Source organism: Solanum lycopersicum, chromosome 9 (assembly GCF_036512215.1).
Source record: "Solanum lycopersicum chromosome 9, SLM_r2.1".
Lineage (NCBI taxonomy): Eukaryota > Viridiplantae > Streptophyta > Magnoliopsida > Solanales > Solanaceae > Solanum > Solanum lycopersicum.
Genome location: NC_090808.1, coordinates 2,323,017 through 2,341,475, shown reverse-complemented (window position 1 = coordinate 2,341,475; position 18,459 = coordinate 2,323,017). Strand labels below are relative to the sequence as shown.

General features: G+C 28.0%; 2 protein-coding genes across 2 annotated transcripts; both read right to left on the bottom strand.

Annotated features, from left to right (window-relative positions):
* Nucleotides 1-865: 865 nt before the first annotated feature.
* Nucleotides 866-6,101, bottom strand: LOC101257697 (probable pectate lyase 12). Its single transcript, XM_004246563.4, has 4 exons — nt 5,770-6,101; nt 3,347-4,253; nt 2,217-2,419; nt 866-1,233 (listed from the first exon to the last, which is right to left on the bottom strand). The coding sequence occupies exons 1-4, from the start codon at nt 5,904-5,906 to the stop codon at nt 1,029-1,031; spliced, it is 1,452 nt and encodes a 483-aa protein (XP_004246611.1). The 5' UTR covers nt 5,907-6,101; the 3' UTR covers nt 866-1,028.
* Nucleotides 6,102-12,942: 6,841 nt separating this feature from the next.
* On the bottom strand, nt 12,943-15,001 carry LOC101257997 (protein NUCLEAR FUSION DEFECTIVE 4-like). The gene has a single exon (XM_010327661.4). It carries the CDS (start codon nt 14,910-14,912, stop codon nt 13,065-13,067), a length of 1,848 nt encoding a protein of 615 aa, XP_010325963.1. The 5' UTR covers nt 14,913-15,001; the 3' UTR covers nt 12,943-13,064.
* Between the last annotated feature and the right edge of the window lie 3,458 nt (nt 15,002-18,459).

Genomic DNA, 18,459 nt, shown 5'->3' with positions numbered 1-18,459 from the left:
TCCTTTTTTTTAAAAAAAGTGGATAATCTTCTTTCTTTATCCATCTCAGTATATTTAGCAAACAATTTAGACAATTTGGATATAAAGTGAAAAAAAAAACAATTTTATCATGTCATTAGTCATTAGTCATCAACAAGTTATTAATTATTCCTAAAATAAAATAATAAATAAGTTAATTGGATGTTGAAGTGTGACAAACAAAATAATTAGAGAAAGAATAACATCATCTATTTAGTTCAATTTGTCTCCTAATAAATTAATAAACACTCTTTAATTGTTATGAACAATCCATCTTCTTCTTTCTTTTTTTTTTTTTTTATAATATTGTCGATGTAATTATGAAAAAATAAAATCTTTAATTTTTCGTTAATTCAAGACACTTGATCTCGTAAAACTCTTATACTTTATAAAAGTAAATTCTTAATTTTACGAAGCAAATAATATTCTGTATTTCTTTATAGACCTATTCTGATTCTGATTATTTATCGCAAAAAATATTCTCAAGAATAAGCAAAAAAAAAAAATTGGACTATAATAAATCTTCACTTTCTATATTACTAAAAAAATATCCTTAATTAAGATAAGTAACTACATATATATTCTTAATTTAAAATCAGAGAATGGAAACACCATAAATAAATAATTGAATCTGAATTAATGAATTTATAAAATATCACCTACAATATATACTATTCGATCTTTAATTAGATAACTCGAATAAAATTATAACTTTGATAAGAGGTCTACAAATTAAATAAATAATGACAACCCCTTATTATTTAATCTGTCTTAATTCAATCCATATAATATTTGAGCAAATTATTTTAACTCGTTCAATTCACACCCGCTAATTAACGTTTAAAGATGAATAATCTTGTAAAATTTTCTTGATTAAAGAGTTTAGGGCGACAATTATGCCACCACAGATTTAATTAAGTACTTCAAAACACATTAATTTCTCAAACAAAAAAAAGGACAATTTGTTTTCCTTTTTTTTTTTTAAATGTCTTTTAATTTTTTTTTGAAGACTACAATAAGGCTAACAATGCCATTAGTAAATTAAATAGCAAGGAGAAATTAGAGTAAATTGTTGAGCTTCTAGACTCTTCATCACCACCATAATCGTCGTCGGAGTCACCGGAAATCGCCACGAGATCTTCCCCTCCACCGTCGTCTCCGGCGGATTCGGTGTCATTGTTGGTGGTAGCCGTCCATTTTCCACTGTTGCTACCCCTACTCATTGTCAAAAAAAAAAAAAACCATTTTAGTAAACTCAAAATAAAAACTATAGTAATAAAAAAAATTTTAATCATACTCATTTACTAAGTTTTAATAAGGGGATTTAAAAAATAATTGTTAAATCGTCATATTTAGAATTTGAAGACGTAATCGATGAACCACCTAGTTACATACCTAAAAAATAAAACGAAACTATTTGGTTTAATAGAACCAACAAAGAAAGCAAAATGCACAAGTAACTTCTCAATCTATGTTCGAAATTTCAGAGACATACTTGTATTTTACTCAAACTTATTTTATAAATAATTTTCTATCTTTTTCGACCTACGTAGCACTATAATTGAAAAAATTATCAACACGAGCTGAGCCCACAAGATAGTACCACGTAAGCCAAAAAGTGATAGATTATTTACAAATTAAGTTCGAGAGATAATAAAACTTTAGTATAATACAAATGTGTTTCTGAGATTTCGAGCATATTTCAGGGGAGACTTATGCATTTTCTCAAATAAGAAAAACTAATTTGATCTATTTGTGCAACAATTTTTTTTAAATATATAAAAGGGGTTGAATTAAACCCCTTTTCTATCTTTTTTTTTTTTTTGTTACAACAGATAATTCTTAATCTTTTTCATAATCACAGGAAGCTTATATATAGATATTTTATTATTATATTTTACCAACGATATATATAACTAAAATATTTCTTCTAATGTTACTAGTGAAAAGCATGTTCCATTTGGATTTTTTTGAAAATTCAAATTTTCTTAGACATAATTGTTGTGTCACTAAGAAATTATAAAAGTACCCTAAATTATTACTACTACAACTAGTAACATTACTACTAATAATTATTTGACACAAAAGTCTTAAGAGGGGACTATTAAAGTGTTGATTACTCTAATTAGGGTTAACATAAAAGTGTAATAGAAAAAGTAAAAAAAAAAAAAAAAAGTGAAAAGTAAAAGGAGTTAAACCTGTGAATAAGAACACCAGCATTTAAAGTAATTTGGTCAATAAAATCAGCAGATTTTGGCTCCACACTATAAGCTTTTTCATATTTAATTTCAACTTCTTCACCAGAGGCCACAAAGTATGCTCCATTTGCCATTACATCCCCTTCACTTCTCCAATTCCAATTTCTCCATTTTCCTTCATCAGTATCCACTCTTTTTGTTACCTATTATAATCGATCGGATAGTGACAGAATCAGAAATTTTAATAAAACACGTCAAGTGATATACTGATTCGGATGTTAGTTGACACTTCTTAGCGTAAAGTGTGACTAGTTCACTAATATTTGTTGTTAGTCAGAGATGGAGTCGAGAGAATAACGAATCATAGTTTTTATTTTATTTATCGAGCACTAAATAAATTATTTAATAGATATTAAATAATTTTTATATAATTTAAGATAAAATTATTAAATTCTGCTGAACGTACGTGGCTCCACCACTTCATGTAGTGATCCCCACACACACATCACATCTCACATTATTGGGCATCCAATGCAATTTAAAGCACAAAATTTGACTAGTCTATATGAATTTTATTTTAAGTTTATCTTGTTTTTTAATCTTTTTGAAACTATATCGAACGCATGCATGTGAAATTCTTTATATTTAATATTTTTGAAAAATTTAACACGTATGAGCAAATAATCTCAAGCTAATAATATATAAAATAAGACAAATTAAAAACAAAAAGTACTAGTTATTTTCTTTATATTTTATATTGGCATAAAAATATATTAGACATGACTAAAAAGAATGGAAAGCATGGGACCTAAAGTAGAAAAGACAAAAAAAAAATATTTAGAAATTTTTAAATAATGTAGCTCATAACTTTAATCCAAACTTAAAATTCTTTTCCTAATTATTACTCCTTTAATTAAAGACATGTTAATCTTATTTTATTACCTGAAAAAATAGAAAGAGAGAAAAAAAGTGACAAAGTACCATATCACCTAATATTAGTAATGTTGTATATCAAATACTTAACCTAAATAGTCGTTCAATCAATTGTTGTATACAATGTATAATATATGTATAATCAATATATATATCGACTAGAAAAAATAAACGGGGATACGGAGAAAAAGTTGTACCTCTTTAGCAAAAGGGTCAAAGGGTGCAATATATCTATTCCCTTGGCTGTTGATTGTAGGGTTTCCACTTCCACCAATTGCATACATTTCCCATCTTGTAAAATCATTATTGACAACATGAATATATCCTCTTCTACACCTTGGCATTCTTTGAATTAATTTTTTACCAAAATGATTAAATGATATTGTGACTTGCATACCTGAATCTGGCAAATAATCATCATTATGTCCCAATAACATTACCTCATTGTGATGTGAAAAATGATTATTTGATATTGTTATCCCCGTTGACCCCATAACTACATCAATCAATCCATCTTTACAATTGGACAATGAACAATGATCTATCCATATGTCTCGGGACCCGAAAATCGAGATCCCGTCCCCGTCCGACTTGCCTCGGTATCCGAAATGTGTAGGGCTCGAACGTACGTTCGTATCGCCCGATTCGTAACAATGATGTACGTGTATGTTGTGGATTATAACGTTTGAGATATATTGTAACGTTATACACCCCCCTCCTGTTATGTGCACGTTGACCCCGCGCCCGTCTAGGGTTTTGTGCGAGTTGAATATGAGCTCTTCCGAGAGTTTAATCTCCATACTAGCTGAGAAAACTATCCACAACGGTTCCTCTTGGATGACCCCGTATCGGAGAGTGCCAGGTGGCGGGTCCACGGGGTCCGGGTCCGAGGATGACGTGACCACGTAGTAACGACCGCCTTTGCCACCGAGGGCGTATTGACCGAACCCGATGGCACAATCGGCTAGTCTTTGGCGATTTAATTGCCAACTATGGTCACATCGCCAACAATCATCGATAGGGTTACCCGTTTGACAAGAGGATTGTGTGTAGGACAACATTTTTCTTCTTGATTGGAAAATTGAGAGTGATGCATTCACTTTCCTGCAATAACTTCTTGTTAATTTATAATCGAGAAAACTATAACAGATAATGATGTACGATTTGAAATTCGTTCGAATAATAAGTTTATTCAACTAGGGGTGAACTTGTAACATGTGTTGCACAATCCACTATTGTCACTAGACCAAATCCCTAGGAGCGAATGGATTTTTAACTTTTTACACATTGATAATATGAAAAATACGAGAAATTATATTAATAATATATATATATATATATATATATATATATATATATATATTTTATATGATATCATTGTATATAAGTTAAATCCCGAAAATTACACTAAGAATAAGAATTAAAGAAATGTTATGTTGTCAATGATGTAAATGAACAAATTGTTTTCTTCTAGCTTTATATATGTTTGTTCAAACATGGTAAAGAGTTATGGAACATTTAAACAAGTTAAAAAAACAAAAAAAGAGAGGCTACATGGATATCTATCTATGGCAAAAAAAATTAAAATTCCACTAATTAAAGTGATTTGAGGGCCTACAAGTAGATATTCATAAAAGGAGAAAGCTATAATTTTATTTTATTTTTTTTTAAAAAAAAAAAAAGAAGAGAAAAATAAGCAACCAATAAATATTCATATCTACCTACATCTAGAACACTTTAAAAAGTTAATTAAAGCTCATAAAAGCCAATAAAAAAAAAAAAAGGAAATCAAACACTAAACTAATCAAAAGGAAAACAAAAATTGCTCATTATTTACAAAAAAAATCTTGAATGTAGGGGGTAAAATGGTAAGTAACATCTCATTCTTAAGAAAAAATAAATGAAAAAAAAAACAAAATGTGGAATTATTAACCTTTATTTTATTTTTTCATTAGTGTCCAATATCTATATTAAGATCTCGATTAACTCGACTTTTTACTATCATTAAAAAAAAAATATTCTTATACTCAAAACTCGTACTCGAAATCCATCCTACCAAGTGGGCAGTCCCACATAATGGAAAACATAACATGTAAAGAACAGAAGGGAGCACTCAGAAAACAGAGAAAGACATAAAACAAGAAAAAAAAAATGAAATGTGGTACTATTAACCTATAGTTTTTCTAAAAAAGAAATTTCCGCCCGTTATTCAGTATTCACATTGTAAATTCATAAATAATAACTATAACATTATCATCACATCGTATTATCACACTTCATATCAATAAAAAAGTGAAAATCCATACCTAAACATGTCTTTTAACTATGTTCGCTACGAAGGAAAATGTACTTAATTTTTTCTACTTAGAAAATAAATTCTTTAAAAAAATATTAAATGACTACCTAAACGGAAATACAAAAAAAAGTTTCACGAGTATCATTCTACGTTTATTAATTATGTTTGCACTTCCCTCAAACACACCTCACCTTCACCCCAACCACCCCTCCACCCCCACATTGTGGAAAATATATAAAAAAAAACAAATATACAACATAGAATTAAAGACACAAAACAAGGTTAAAATCATAAAATAAAAATAAAAATTGTGTTTTTGTTTACCTATTAACTTCAAGAGCAACAGATTCAGGATCAGGATGTTGACCAGGAAGAGTAGTAACATTCAAGAAAATCCCAAAACCTAAAGGAAAAAATGAAGTTAAAATCAAGAAAACCACAATGTAGCTTATTTGAAACATATTTTCTACAATAATATTTGAGTGTTTTTTTTCTTTTTTTTTGTGTGTTTTTAGGGTTAGTGAGTTAGCTGCATTGTGGACAAGTTAAGTGAGAAAATATAGTGTGTAGACTATGGAAAAAAATAACAAAGTGATGTTATATGTATTTTTTCTACTACTTTCTAACATGATTTTATAGTGTCATTGTTTAAGAGAATCTCTTACCCTGGATTCACTCATGATTTAATAGTGGAAAAAGAAAATAGAGGGTTTTCTTTCTTTTTCGATTAACGATAAAGTTATTTTCGTTTGTGATGTATGTATAAGTTACTATTTTGAGGAGTGAAAGTAATTAACGATGTTTGTGTTAGGATAGACTATCTATATTATGTTTGTATTTGTATGATTTACGTCACGTGTTTGAATCATCGATTCTATTTGTGTCATGATAGCTAGACTGTTTATGTTTTATTACTTTTATCGTGTGATTTATTTTTTAAAGTTCTACGTGAACGTGTGATGCTTTGAATATTACTACATTTTGTATTTAGTTTATCATTCTGTGTCATCTGTATATAATTATTTTAAGAAAAAAAACTAGCAACTCGATATTAATCGTTGGACTAGTTCAGATTAAATATACTCTTAGCATGATGTAATATTACGTTTTTATTCAAATCATCTCATAACGTTTAAAATATCCCAACTCAACGTCCCAAAATCAACTCCCCCCTCCTCCTACCACCCCCATCAAGGGCAATCCAATAAAAAGAGTACTTAGAAGATAAAAAAAGGATGAAAAAGTATAGTCTCAAACTTCTTTTACATGAAATTTTCATACTTTATTGTCAATAAAACTGGTTTGGATATTGGGGAAACTAAAAAAATTATTTATATTATAATGGACCACTCAATTCCTAATTTGAGGGCCATGTATAACTGACTTATGTCTTTAATAACATTATTTTTTTTTTGTTATAATAATAGTAATAATTACACTTGTCACATCCTCTCTAGGAATTGGAGACAATTTTGAATAACAACTTTATGGTATCATGGAAGGGTAAAATTCAATTCTTATATTATTATATATATTTTGGAAGAAGAAAAAAGGGTAAAATTCACTTCTTATATTATTATATATATATATATTGGAAGAAGAAAAAAGGGTAAAATTCACTTCTTATATTATTATATATATTTTGGGGAAAAAAAGAAGGGTAAAATTCACTTCTTATAGTCAATTTTCGAATTTTTTTTATATAATATAATTAAAGAATAATATTAATATGATAAAGCTTTAAATTCTAAGGTGTTACTTGTAGAATTTAAAATTTCTTGATATTTCTAAAATATATTATTAAAAATGGGGATGATTTACCAAAATAATTTAAAAAATGGATAGCCATGAGTTTGTAAGTTTGCTTCATGAACAAAATTTGAAGAATAACAAATTTAGCCTATTAATAATTTTTTTATTATTTTTAATCTTGAAGGTTTGTTTATGGAGCAAGATCAAAGTGTTTTAATGATCAATCCATTTTGAAATGATTTATAGTATCTATAATTTATTTTAAGCTGAAAATTTAATTTTAAATTTATGTTAAATTAAATTACATCGTATAAATTGAGACAGATGAAAAAAGATTTTCATTATAGCTAGAGCTCATTCTCAAAGGTCATTATGAAATTTTCATTATTACGTGATTTAATGAGGTAAAATACATGCAAATTAATTATGATTAAGAAAAATAAACTATAAATTTAAATACATTCATATATTAACTTGATATATACCTCGATGTGAGTAAGTTTTACCGTTATTGATACCATTGACACTTTGCAAAAAGAACCTTCTTTTTTTAAGCCTTTAGAACCGTAATTTGCTCAGTTTTTAGGTTAAAACTGAAAAGTTACCCTAATTTTTGGCTACATATATACCTTTTTCCTTTTTTTTTTAGTAATTCTTTTAAATAAAGTTAATAGGGTCTTTTAATGTCCTAAGAAACAAATTGATTGTTATCAAATTATGACTAGCACCCTAGCACTATAACAGTAATTATTTTTAAAATTACCAGACCTTAAACATGACATTTTTTAAATATTAACCTCCCTAATTACTTCTCCTTCTTTGTGGTATTACTATGGTCGAATTCAAAATTTAAATCTAAAATACTTTAATTTTAAAGTTTTTTAGCAGTATATTCAATGTACTTTGATAAATAGTTGAACTATGTCAAGAATGTCGGGTTTGATTGAACCTTCGATCAAGGAAGGAGCTCGAGAGTAGAAAGTGAATCTGACTAAATTCACTAATTTTGATCCAAATTTTATTTGTTTTGCAAAAATAATTATTTGGTATGTATAAATTATTACTTAATAAATCAATATCTTAAAATATAAAAACCCATAAATCATAAATTTTAATTTCTAACTTCACGTAAAGTTTCAGCAAATAAAGTTGCATTCTCAACCAATGATGTTGTCATCTTAAGAAAAGATAATTATACTTTAGATATCCAATTTTAGATTAATTAAATCTAAATTAATGATATATATATATATATATATATATATAATTTAAACTATATATATCATTACAATATTTCAAGATGCATCATTTGCTTTATTTAAAGTCACTTAGACAAAGCAAAAAAATGAAAATGAAAAAATGTGACAATATTTCTTTACATAAATAATTACATATACATTTTCAAGCTTGAGAAGAGAGGTATATTCTTTTCCTATCAAACATTATAAAGTAACAAAACTTCTTTAATTTCTACCAAAATTTAACTATCATTGGACCCTTTATTTTGTCTTATCATGAATCTATGGCTATAATCTTTGAAGAAATTATAAATAAAAATTAAAAATATTTTAAAGTAAAATAAATATTGTTCTTTTTGGAATATAGTTTTTAAAAAATTGTATACATATAAATTGTATCACACAAAATAATGTAAAAAATAGATAGAAATTTAGTTACTAGACCACATTATTAATCCCATCATTGCATTTGACTAGTTTGTGTAATTTGACCATGACAAGTTATTTATTTGCAGTTGGATTTCAAATCTGTTTTGCAATTCTATATTTATAAATTCTAAATAAAATATAAAAATTTGGTATATAATAGCAAATTATTAATTCAAATTAAGTGTTGTAAATATACTTTCATTTAATTATACTTTATAATAAATTATTGTAAGGCCTCTTTTCTTAGTGGAATCTTGCTCGCCTCTCTCGCTTTTATAAAACAAAAATGTATAAAATATAAATATATTTGTGTGTGTATAAAGCGAGATGAAATTGTGTATACACATATATTTTCATTCCCCTCTTACCGATCTCGCTTGTCACCCTCAACTCTCTCGCTTATACGAACAGAAATGAAATGTATAAATGATGTTTCTGTTTGTATAAAGCGGGAGAAAATTATATATATACACACGCAAATACATATATTTTCGTTCTATACACTTATAATTATACAATACAAATATTCTCCTATCCAGTTTTTTTTATCTTTCTCTTTACTCGTTTCAATTTATACATACACAATACGATTGATCTTCTGCACAACTGCTTTATTTTGTATAAGTATAGAGTATTATACAACTGTTTTCTTTGTATATGTACATCAAATTGTACAACTATATTTTTATATATATATATTTATATTTGCTACGGAGCGCAATTACGCAGAGTAACCTCGTGGAGCTATCATCATGACAATTACTTTTTCGAAGAAAAAATAATAATTTTGGCGTGTACTATATCAGTTTTCTGTTAGGGTTTGTTGAGAAGAAGAAACAACTACTAAAATTTAATATCATATATGCTCCCTAAATATTCATAAATAGATCAAGACGTCAAATATTATCTTTATCAAAATTATTCTTCCAACATTCCTAATGATTAAATACATCACAACAATGCGATGCAAATAACAAGGAAAATCCAGAGAAATCAAATTTCCATATATAGAAACATAACAAATATTCATTACTAAAATTTTTATTATTATTCCCTCCTTTCGATATTATTTGTCATAATTTTTATTTTTAGCGTCAAACTATAAAAATTTTAACTAATAATTTAAGATGTATTTTTTCATCATATCAATATACAAAAAATTCTAATTTATAGTACTTTTCATATTGTATTAGAATATTTAAATTTTTTTGTTTAAAATATCAAATTAATGTGATTTAATTTAACTTTAAAAATTAATCAATTAATTTTTAAAAAGCGTAACATAACAAATAATACCAAATAAATATATATATATATAGCTAATACGTTACGTAACTCTAGCCAGTTACCAAATGATGATATATTTAATTGAATGTGGTAAAGTTAATTTTCAACATCCTCGAAAGTAGAGCTATAAAAGAACAAAAAAACGTTATATATAGTGTATAGGGGGGTGCAATACACGGAGACTTTTTGAGCCCAACATAAGACTAATATACAACATGCTGTCCACTAATATACAAAACTCGAAGCTCCTTTTTTGAACTTTGTATCTTCATGGGTCCTATCTCCTTTGACTATTTTTTTTCTTCTTTGCAAGACTTTAAAGGGTATAATTGGTAAAAAAAAAAATATTTTTTATCGAAAGTTTTAATTAAATATATTTATATGTTATTTAGTAAAATGTTATGAAAATGGATAGAGATAGGGTGTAGGGCGCATGAGGTGTGATCGAGTATCGGGTACGTGAGGAGGAGATTATAAATTTGAAACCAAACATATCATTGAGTACTTAGTTCGTTTTGGTTTTTTGTTTGAATTTAACTTGATATGAAGCTTTAAAAAAAATGTAACAGCTTAATCTGCTAGTGATGTTTGTCTGCTTTGGATCAACCTAGACCTTCTCGACTTTAAAAATATCACTAAGATGTAATGCTTTACTTTATATAAATAAAATTACTCATATATTATATTAATGTGAATTTTTAACATAAATTAGGACATCACATATACACCTTCTTATAAACTCAACGTCCTCGCTAAAATTTACCCATTCGATAACCCTACTTTGGACAATATATATATATATATATATATATATATATATATTCGACCTTGATTACGACCAAACAGAGCTAAAATATACTGTAATGCTCTAGTGTAGGCATGACATTGATACATCACTATTTGTGATGGTTGAAATAATATGTCTACAAGAATTACTATTTCAATTCTTAAAATTATAATAATAACTACAATATAACTTAAAATGATGATCTCAAAATCAAGTATTCGCGATTGGGAGAAGTACATGGTTGAATAAATATATATATTAAACTAATTAGTTATTATAGTTACAGTTTTAGTTATTTATTATTCGCGATGAATATTCAGTGATAATTATGTGGACTGGAGTTTCAAGTTTGTATAATTTAAAATTTGTGTAACTGTTTAAAATTCCAGATGTTTGTATTTGTATAAATTCTTTATAACGAATTTATATAAAAATAACTCAATTATATAAACTAAACCCTCAAATTTTACAAATGACGAATCTTAAACTATTAATACATTTTTTAAATATACAAACTATAGTTATGTAGCATAAATAAATTTATTATAATGACTACTTACGAAAATCTCCGCCGTGATTTTCGTGCTCTTTGCTTGTTGAACAGGCCTTTGGTATAATGTCCGCAAATATTACAAGGCCCAAAAAATGCTAACTATGGGCTTTCTCAGGAACTAAAGCCCATTTACAGTCTTCTTGAAAAAAATAATAATTACTTATTTTAGCGATATTTTTTATTTAGTAAGATAAATATGCACTATGTATTAAAAGTGAAAAATACCTGCAATATTGATGTATTATAAATGCAATAATATATTTGAAATATAGTATGCATGTTTGATATAACTGTATTAAAATGTGTAATAAACATAATATTCATCAATAAAACTTGTATATATGTATTTCATAAATTGTTTTCTGTAGTATATATTAAAATTGTATTATAACTGTTTCAATGAAAATAAATGTTATTGTATTGCTATAAATAAAAATATTTTTTTAATATAACATGTTTATGCAAATTTTTCTCCTTTTTTTAATTTCTCATCTGATGTCTAATACCACGTTGAAGTTCGACTAAACAGTCTCAAAAGCAATTTTTTTTTAAAGATAATAAAATAATTATATTTGACCAAAAAGATGGGTAGACTCTTCTTGCATATTCATTTGTTTGTTTGTTAAATTAAGTGAAAGCTACACAAAACAAATAAAAGCATGCATTGAATTTGTTGTTTTTCATTTCTTAGATACTGACATTATTGAAGGGATAAAATTAATAAAATTTCTAAATAGAGTTTTTTTTTTTTTTTTTGTCAATTTTTGCTCTATTATTAGATTTTTGGTGATCATACATATCTTTTGGACAGGTTTATGGTGGGTGCCCCAAGAAAATATATATAAATATATATTTTTTGCCATAATAAGTCTGTCTTTTTTTAATTTTTCATTCGATATTTTGCTATTCATTTTAAAATTTTAATTAATTTAAATTTATACTATAATATTAGATAAAATTCTTTTCTTATCGAAATATTTATAATAAATAATTCTTTATAATCATTTACTTAACATTTAAATTAAAAATAATAAATAAATATATAATATATAAATTATTCACGTCACGTAAAATCTACTTAAAGGTGAAGCATAGTAGTGTATATATGTAGACTAAAAAATGGGTCAACAAAATACCCTTGCCTAAAAATAGTTATATTAGGTATATAGATTTTTAAAAAAATCAGATCTTATAATAATATTAAATTTTGAACACTCGTATTAAAATTTATGATTTCACAAGCGGTGAAATGTCCTTTGTCAATATTTTCTTGGATTTTAAATTTGATATTTATATTCATCTCAAGGCTCGTATCAGTCTGATTTCATGTCTTACATTACATGTAAGATTCATTGAAGACAGAAACATTCCATATTACCTTTTATGAGAGAATCGTAAATTTAAAATTCAGCCGTCTTCGATAAAAAGACAAAAAAAAAAACAAGAACATGTGACTATTCAGTATTATATTTGTCTATTAGTGAAAATGATACAACATATAATTTCTATGACTCAATAATTGCTCATAATTATTTTTTATCAGTATATATATATACTTAGTGATAAAAATTAATTAAGAACTACCTACATGTTTAGCTTGTTCCCTAAACTTTTTATAAATATCACCTTTATAAAATTTCCTTGTTCTAATAACCAAAATTAATGAAATAGCACAACTTAACAATGTAGCCCCGGTAATTATAAGAAAGGCCATTTTGTAACACTCCACTCCAATGCATGTTAAATCTTGACCAATTTCCCTTTTTAGCCCTTTTGCTAACATTTGCTTTTTAGCCACTTTATCATACAAATGGCCAGTTACTCTTACATTGAGCAAATATGCACCAACAGGGCTAGCACCACCACCAAAATTGTACAATGTTGAGTAGTACTTCAACCCGAAAAGCTCCGATATAATCGCGAAAATCAAAGGCCATTGAGCTCCGAAACAGAACCCCATTAGTATTGACGCGATGTAGAGGGAGTTAGGGACACCAAACGCGATAAGTAGATGGCCCGAACATGAGAGGAGGAGGACTAATGTGAGCATCATAGGGCGCGGGAATTTGTACTTTTTTAGAAAGATTTCAGATACAAATCCTGAGACAACTCGTCCTAGGTAGTTCCAAATGCTTACTAGTGACACAAATGTCGTGATACTTTTCTCAGGATAACCTAAGGCTTTTCCAATTTGACCTAAGTTATCGATAGCTGTCAATGTACCTCCCACGCCAAATGTTGTCGCGATGAATAGAATGATCATGTCTATGCTAAAAAGCGCTTGCAATATCGTATAATCCTCCCCTCTAGGTGGTGGATTAAACACATTACTAAAGCAAGAAGTTTCTTTTTCCTCGTACTCTTTCTGAGCTAGCTTTTGAGGTTGAGTCAGGTCAACTGATGACAATTTTTCCTCAAATTCACTTAAAGCTAACTTCTGACGTTGACTCAGGTCAACTGATGTCAAACTTTCCTCAGATTCACTTAAAGCTAGCTTCTGGGGCTGAGTCAGCTCTACTGAAGGCGGATTTTCGCTAACAACTTTCAATCGAGGCTCATCCAGGGCTTGTTGCTTAGCGTTCCAAAGCTTAACTTCTTCTTGAAACACGATGATCAACGGGGCAAAGAGCAAAATCAACACAACGGCTGCACTTCCTGCATACTCAAACCTCGCGAAATTGATCTTATTTTGTATGATGATAACTAACATGATAAAACAAGCTAGGCCAAGTGAAATGTACAAAAATTTGTACAATATTTTGGTCTCATTGGCTTGTTTAACAACTCTTAAAATTCGAATCGTTCGTAGAAAAATACAAGACACAACACTAGGAAGCCAACCAATTAATAAAATCAATGACTTGCCATTATTACCATAAAAAGCATGGTACAATTGTGTTATAATTGCACCACTTAAACCAACAAATCCTTTTAATAACCCTAATAAACTTCCCCTGCTTTCTGGGAAATTTTTAACACAAGTTACTAATGCACCAGTATTAGCAAATGTTTGTGAATTTGCACCTATGCAAATGTACAAACACATTTGCCAAATACGCGGTTTGGCTATATGTCCTGTGACGCATAGCCAAATCATAAAATACCCAAAAAAGTTCATAATTGCACCTATGAATAGTACGACCCATGGTGGAGTTACCTCGTTGATTAAACCCGAAATAATTCCAATATTACCACCTAAGTCTTTAAAAAAACTTAACAAATTTAACGTGGTTTGGTCATACCCTAACGATGATTTGATTTCATCACTATAGAGACCGAACATGTAGGTTGCACCAGCCATGGACATGATTAAAAGGTTCGCGAATACCATGAACCATCGACCCGTGAAGACATGGTGGCCAAAACTCGCCATGGAGTTAAGGCCACCATGTCCATTCATCATGAACTTAGTGTTCACCATTTTTTTTTTTTGGCTTATGATAAGGAAAAATATATTTTGTGTGCTTTGATTTTGGTTTGAGTGTTTTGTTTGTGTAAATGTTGAGTGCACTATGGGAATATATATATATATATATATATATATATATATATATATATATATATATATATATATATATTTGTTTGGTATATATATATATATATTTGTTTGGTAGTGTGTTAAAAGAACTTTCTATTTTAAAAATTTTTACTCCGCGAAAATCAAGATATTACGCTCGATAATTTAGAAAATAAATGATTTTAAACTTTTGATTCACGTTTGCTCAAAGGAAAACCTTTAAGGTTAAAAAATAAAATTAAAATGTTAAATTCTACCCATGGAAAAAACGAGGTCAAAATTCAAGATTATTCACCTTCAAGGTCATTCTTATAAATACCTGTCTGGTACACGTGCTTTGAGGCTGAGTAAATCGAAATTGAGACGCAAAAATATTATTAAAGAGTAAAATAATTATTATCATGATTGTTTTTATTTCAAAGTTTGAATCTGAAATTTTTTTATTAACGATAGAAAAATTTTATTCGTTTCGTCACAATTCGGGGCGATGATGTATGTTATTATCTAAACTTAGGAATGGAATTTCACATTGACTTTATAGTTGACCATTCTTTATTTTTATTTTTATATTTTTTGGCTTTTGCAAGTGGAGGGGCCTTGTAATAATGAAAATGACAACTTAAATTTTCTCCATCTTAAACGTGTCAATAATTAGGTGTTGTACTTTATAACAAACTATTGTTGTTTTTGACTCTCTTCCTAGTGGAATCTCGCTTGCCACTTTTGTTTGGTGACAGTCTCGCTCGCCTCTCTCGTTTTTATACAAACACGAATATTTAAAATGCGTTTGTATTTGTATAAAGCGAGAGAAAATGATATATATACATATATTTCCGTTCCCCTCCTTTCTCCCACATCTCGCTCGCCACCCTCGCCTCTCTCGCTTATACAAACAGAAACAAAATGTATAAATTACGTTTCTGTTTGTATAAAGCGAGAGAAAATTATATATACAAATGCAAATACATATATCTTCGTCCTATGCATTTGTAATTATACAATATAAATATTTCACTGGCCAATTTTCTTTTGTCTTTTTCTCTTTTTCTTGTTTTATACGTGCACAAATTGTACAATTGATCTTTTATATACAACTGCTTTTTTTTGTATATGCATAGCGAATTATACAACTATTTTTTTAAGGGAAAATTGTATAAAATAGCAAACTAATAACCTAAATTAAATAGAATAGCTAGGGTTTGATTTAATTGTGCTCCATAGCAAACATTATCTAAAATTTGCTAGCGTCTCTCTCCCAGGAATCTCGCTCACCTCTCTCGCTTTATACACAGAAGTGTATAATTTTGTTTCTGTTTTGTATAAAGCGAGAGAAAATTGTATATACACATGCAAAAACGTATATCTTCGTGTTACACACTTAATTATACAATTTACAAACATTTTACTTCAAAAATTGCAGAGAAAAAGGCCAACGAATTATACAATTGCGAATTATACAATTGCAGTTATATACAATTTTCTCTAGCTTTATACAACAGAAGTGTATATATTGTGTTTCTGTTTTTGTATAAAGCGAGAAAAACATATATCTTTTTGCTATAAACTTATAATTATGCAATATACATACATTTTAATTCGATTCAACTATATGCAAAGCAAATTATACAATTGCAGCGAAATAGGCCAGCGAATTATACAATTTAGGCCAGCGAATTATACACTTGTATATTTATAGCGAATTATACAGTTTTTATGTTTGCTATGGAGCGCATTTATGCAAAGTTTGCTATATTATACAAATATGAATTTTTTGTTTGCTATATGTGAAAGTTGCCCTTTTTTTATATATATATAGCGAAATATACATATTTATGTTTGATAAGCGCGATTATGCAAAATATAGTTATAACATATAAATATGATTTTTATGTTTGCTATATATGAAAGTTACTCAAAAAATATTGACCCGAATCAAACCCGATTTTATCTCAAATGCATTGTGACCTTTTCTATGTAATACGGGTCGGGTTTATTGGTAGGATATTGTAATTTTGGTTTAAATGGTTTTAAGGTTTTTTCTTTTTTAATTTACTTGGCTCCATGTATTGTGTCATAAATACGCTTTAGGCTTAGAGAATATTTGGTGTGAACAATAATTTTTCTGTTACAAAATAAAGCAAAGTAATTATATATGTTACATCATTTTCAATGGTTGAACGACTTTTTAATTAGTACATAACTTTAAAATTAAATTGATCTATCATGTAAATCTCATTAGTTAAGTAACTTACTCGAAATATAATATTAAATATTATTTATAGTTTTTATTTTTTTAATTTTCTAATTCGAAATTCTGATTCCGTCACTATTTGGACCGAGGGGCATATATAATAGGGAAAAGGAAATTTGGTATATCTCTTTTAGAATTTGACTAGACACTAGATAATATTTGTGACATTTCTTCAATGAATTATCAAGTGTGTGTTTGTTTACGTGTAATAATTAACAAGATAGTAATATTTTTTAGTGTTTGGAGCGTAAAGGGTATAAAATATTAACAAAAATTTTAAAACGGTATATAAAATTTTTAAAAAAATCACATTTTGTAAAATCGTTGCAGTAGCAGCGATTTTGCTTTTTTCAGTGGAGGAAATCGCTGTTGTTCCAGCAATTTTGCCGTTTTGGTTGATATAAAATTTTATATATCATTTTGAAATTTTTATTAATATTTTATACCAGACTCCGAACTCATATTTTTTACGTAGGAAAATTCCATACCTCACTTTCCTAATTTGTTGGGTGGGTTTTACTAGACAATGAAAACCTAATTTGGAGTTTTCGTAATCAATCATTTTCCTTTTCCACTATAAAAGTGATCTTGATGGATGTATAAAGAGTTTATATTGACCAACAATACATAATGTTGTAAAGTTATATCAAGTTGCACTTATTACAACCACAAAAAATTAAGTTGTAGTTTAGTGATAAGTTTCGTTTTATTTTTAATTAGAAATTTTAAAATTGAGCTTTGGTAATAAGGTCAAACTTTCTGAACAAATTTGAATTATTCGAATCTTTAACTGAGTATAGAGGTAATAGAGTAAAGAAAGATCTAGCACCCATCGCGATTAAGGGTGGAAGTTAATTAGTAGGGACAAAGCTAGGTGTAGCATAAGGGGGTTAATCTGAATCCTCTTCATCGAAAATTATATCCCTAAATACACTGTCAACATTACTTTTTATGTAAATATAATTGAGATTTCTTCGTATGTTTACTTCTTTATATTTTGAATTTCTTTAAACAAAAATTCTGAATCTGTCACTGATTTTTATAGTCTTTCCTATAGCCATGTTAGTACGACGTCATGATCCCCTGAGGTCCCCTCCACCTTAGCGCATTGCGCATGCTATCACTAGCTTTCAACTTTTGTTAGATTTATATAAATTGGGACCAACAATAATGTTAATACTATGGTACAAATTAATGAAC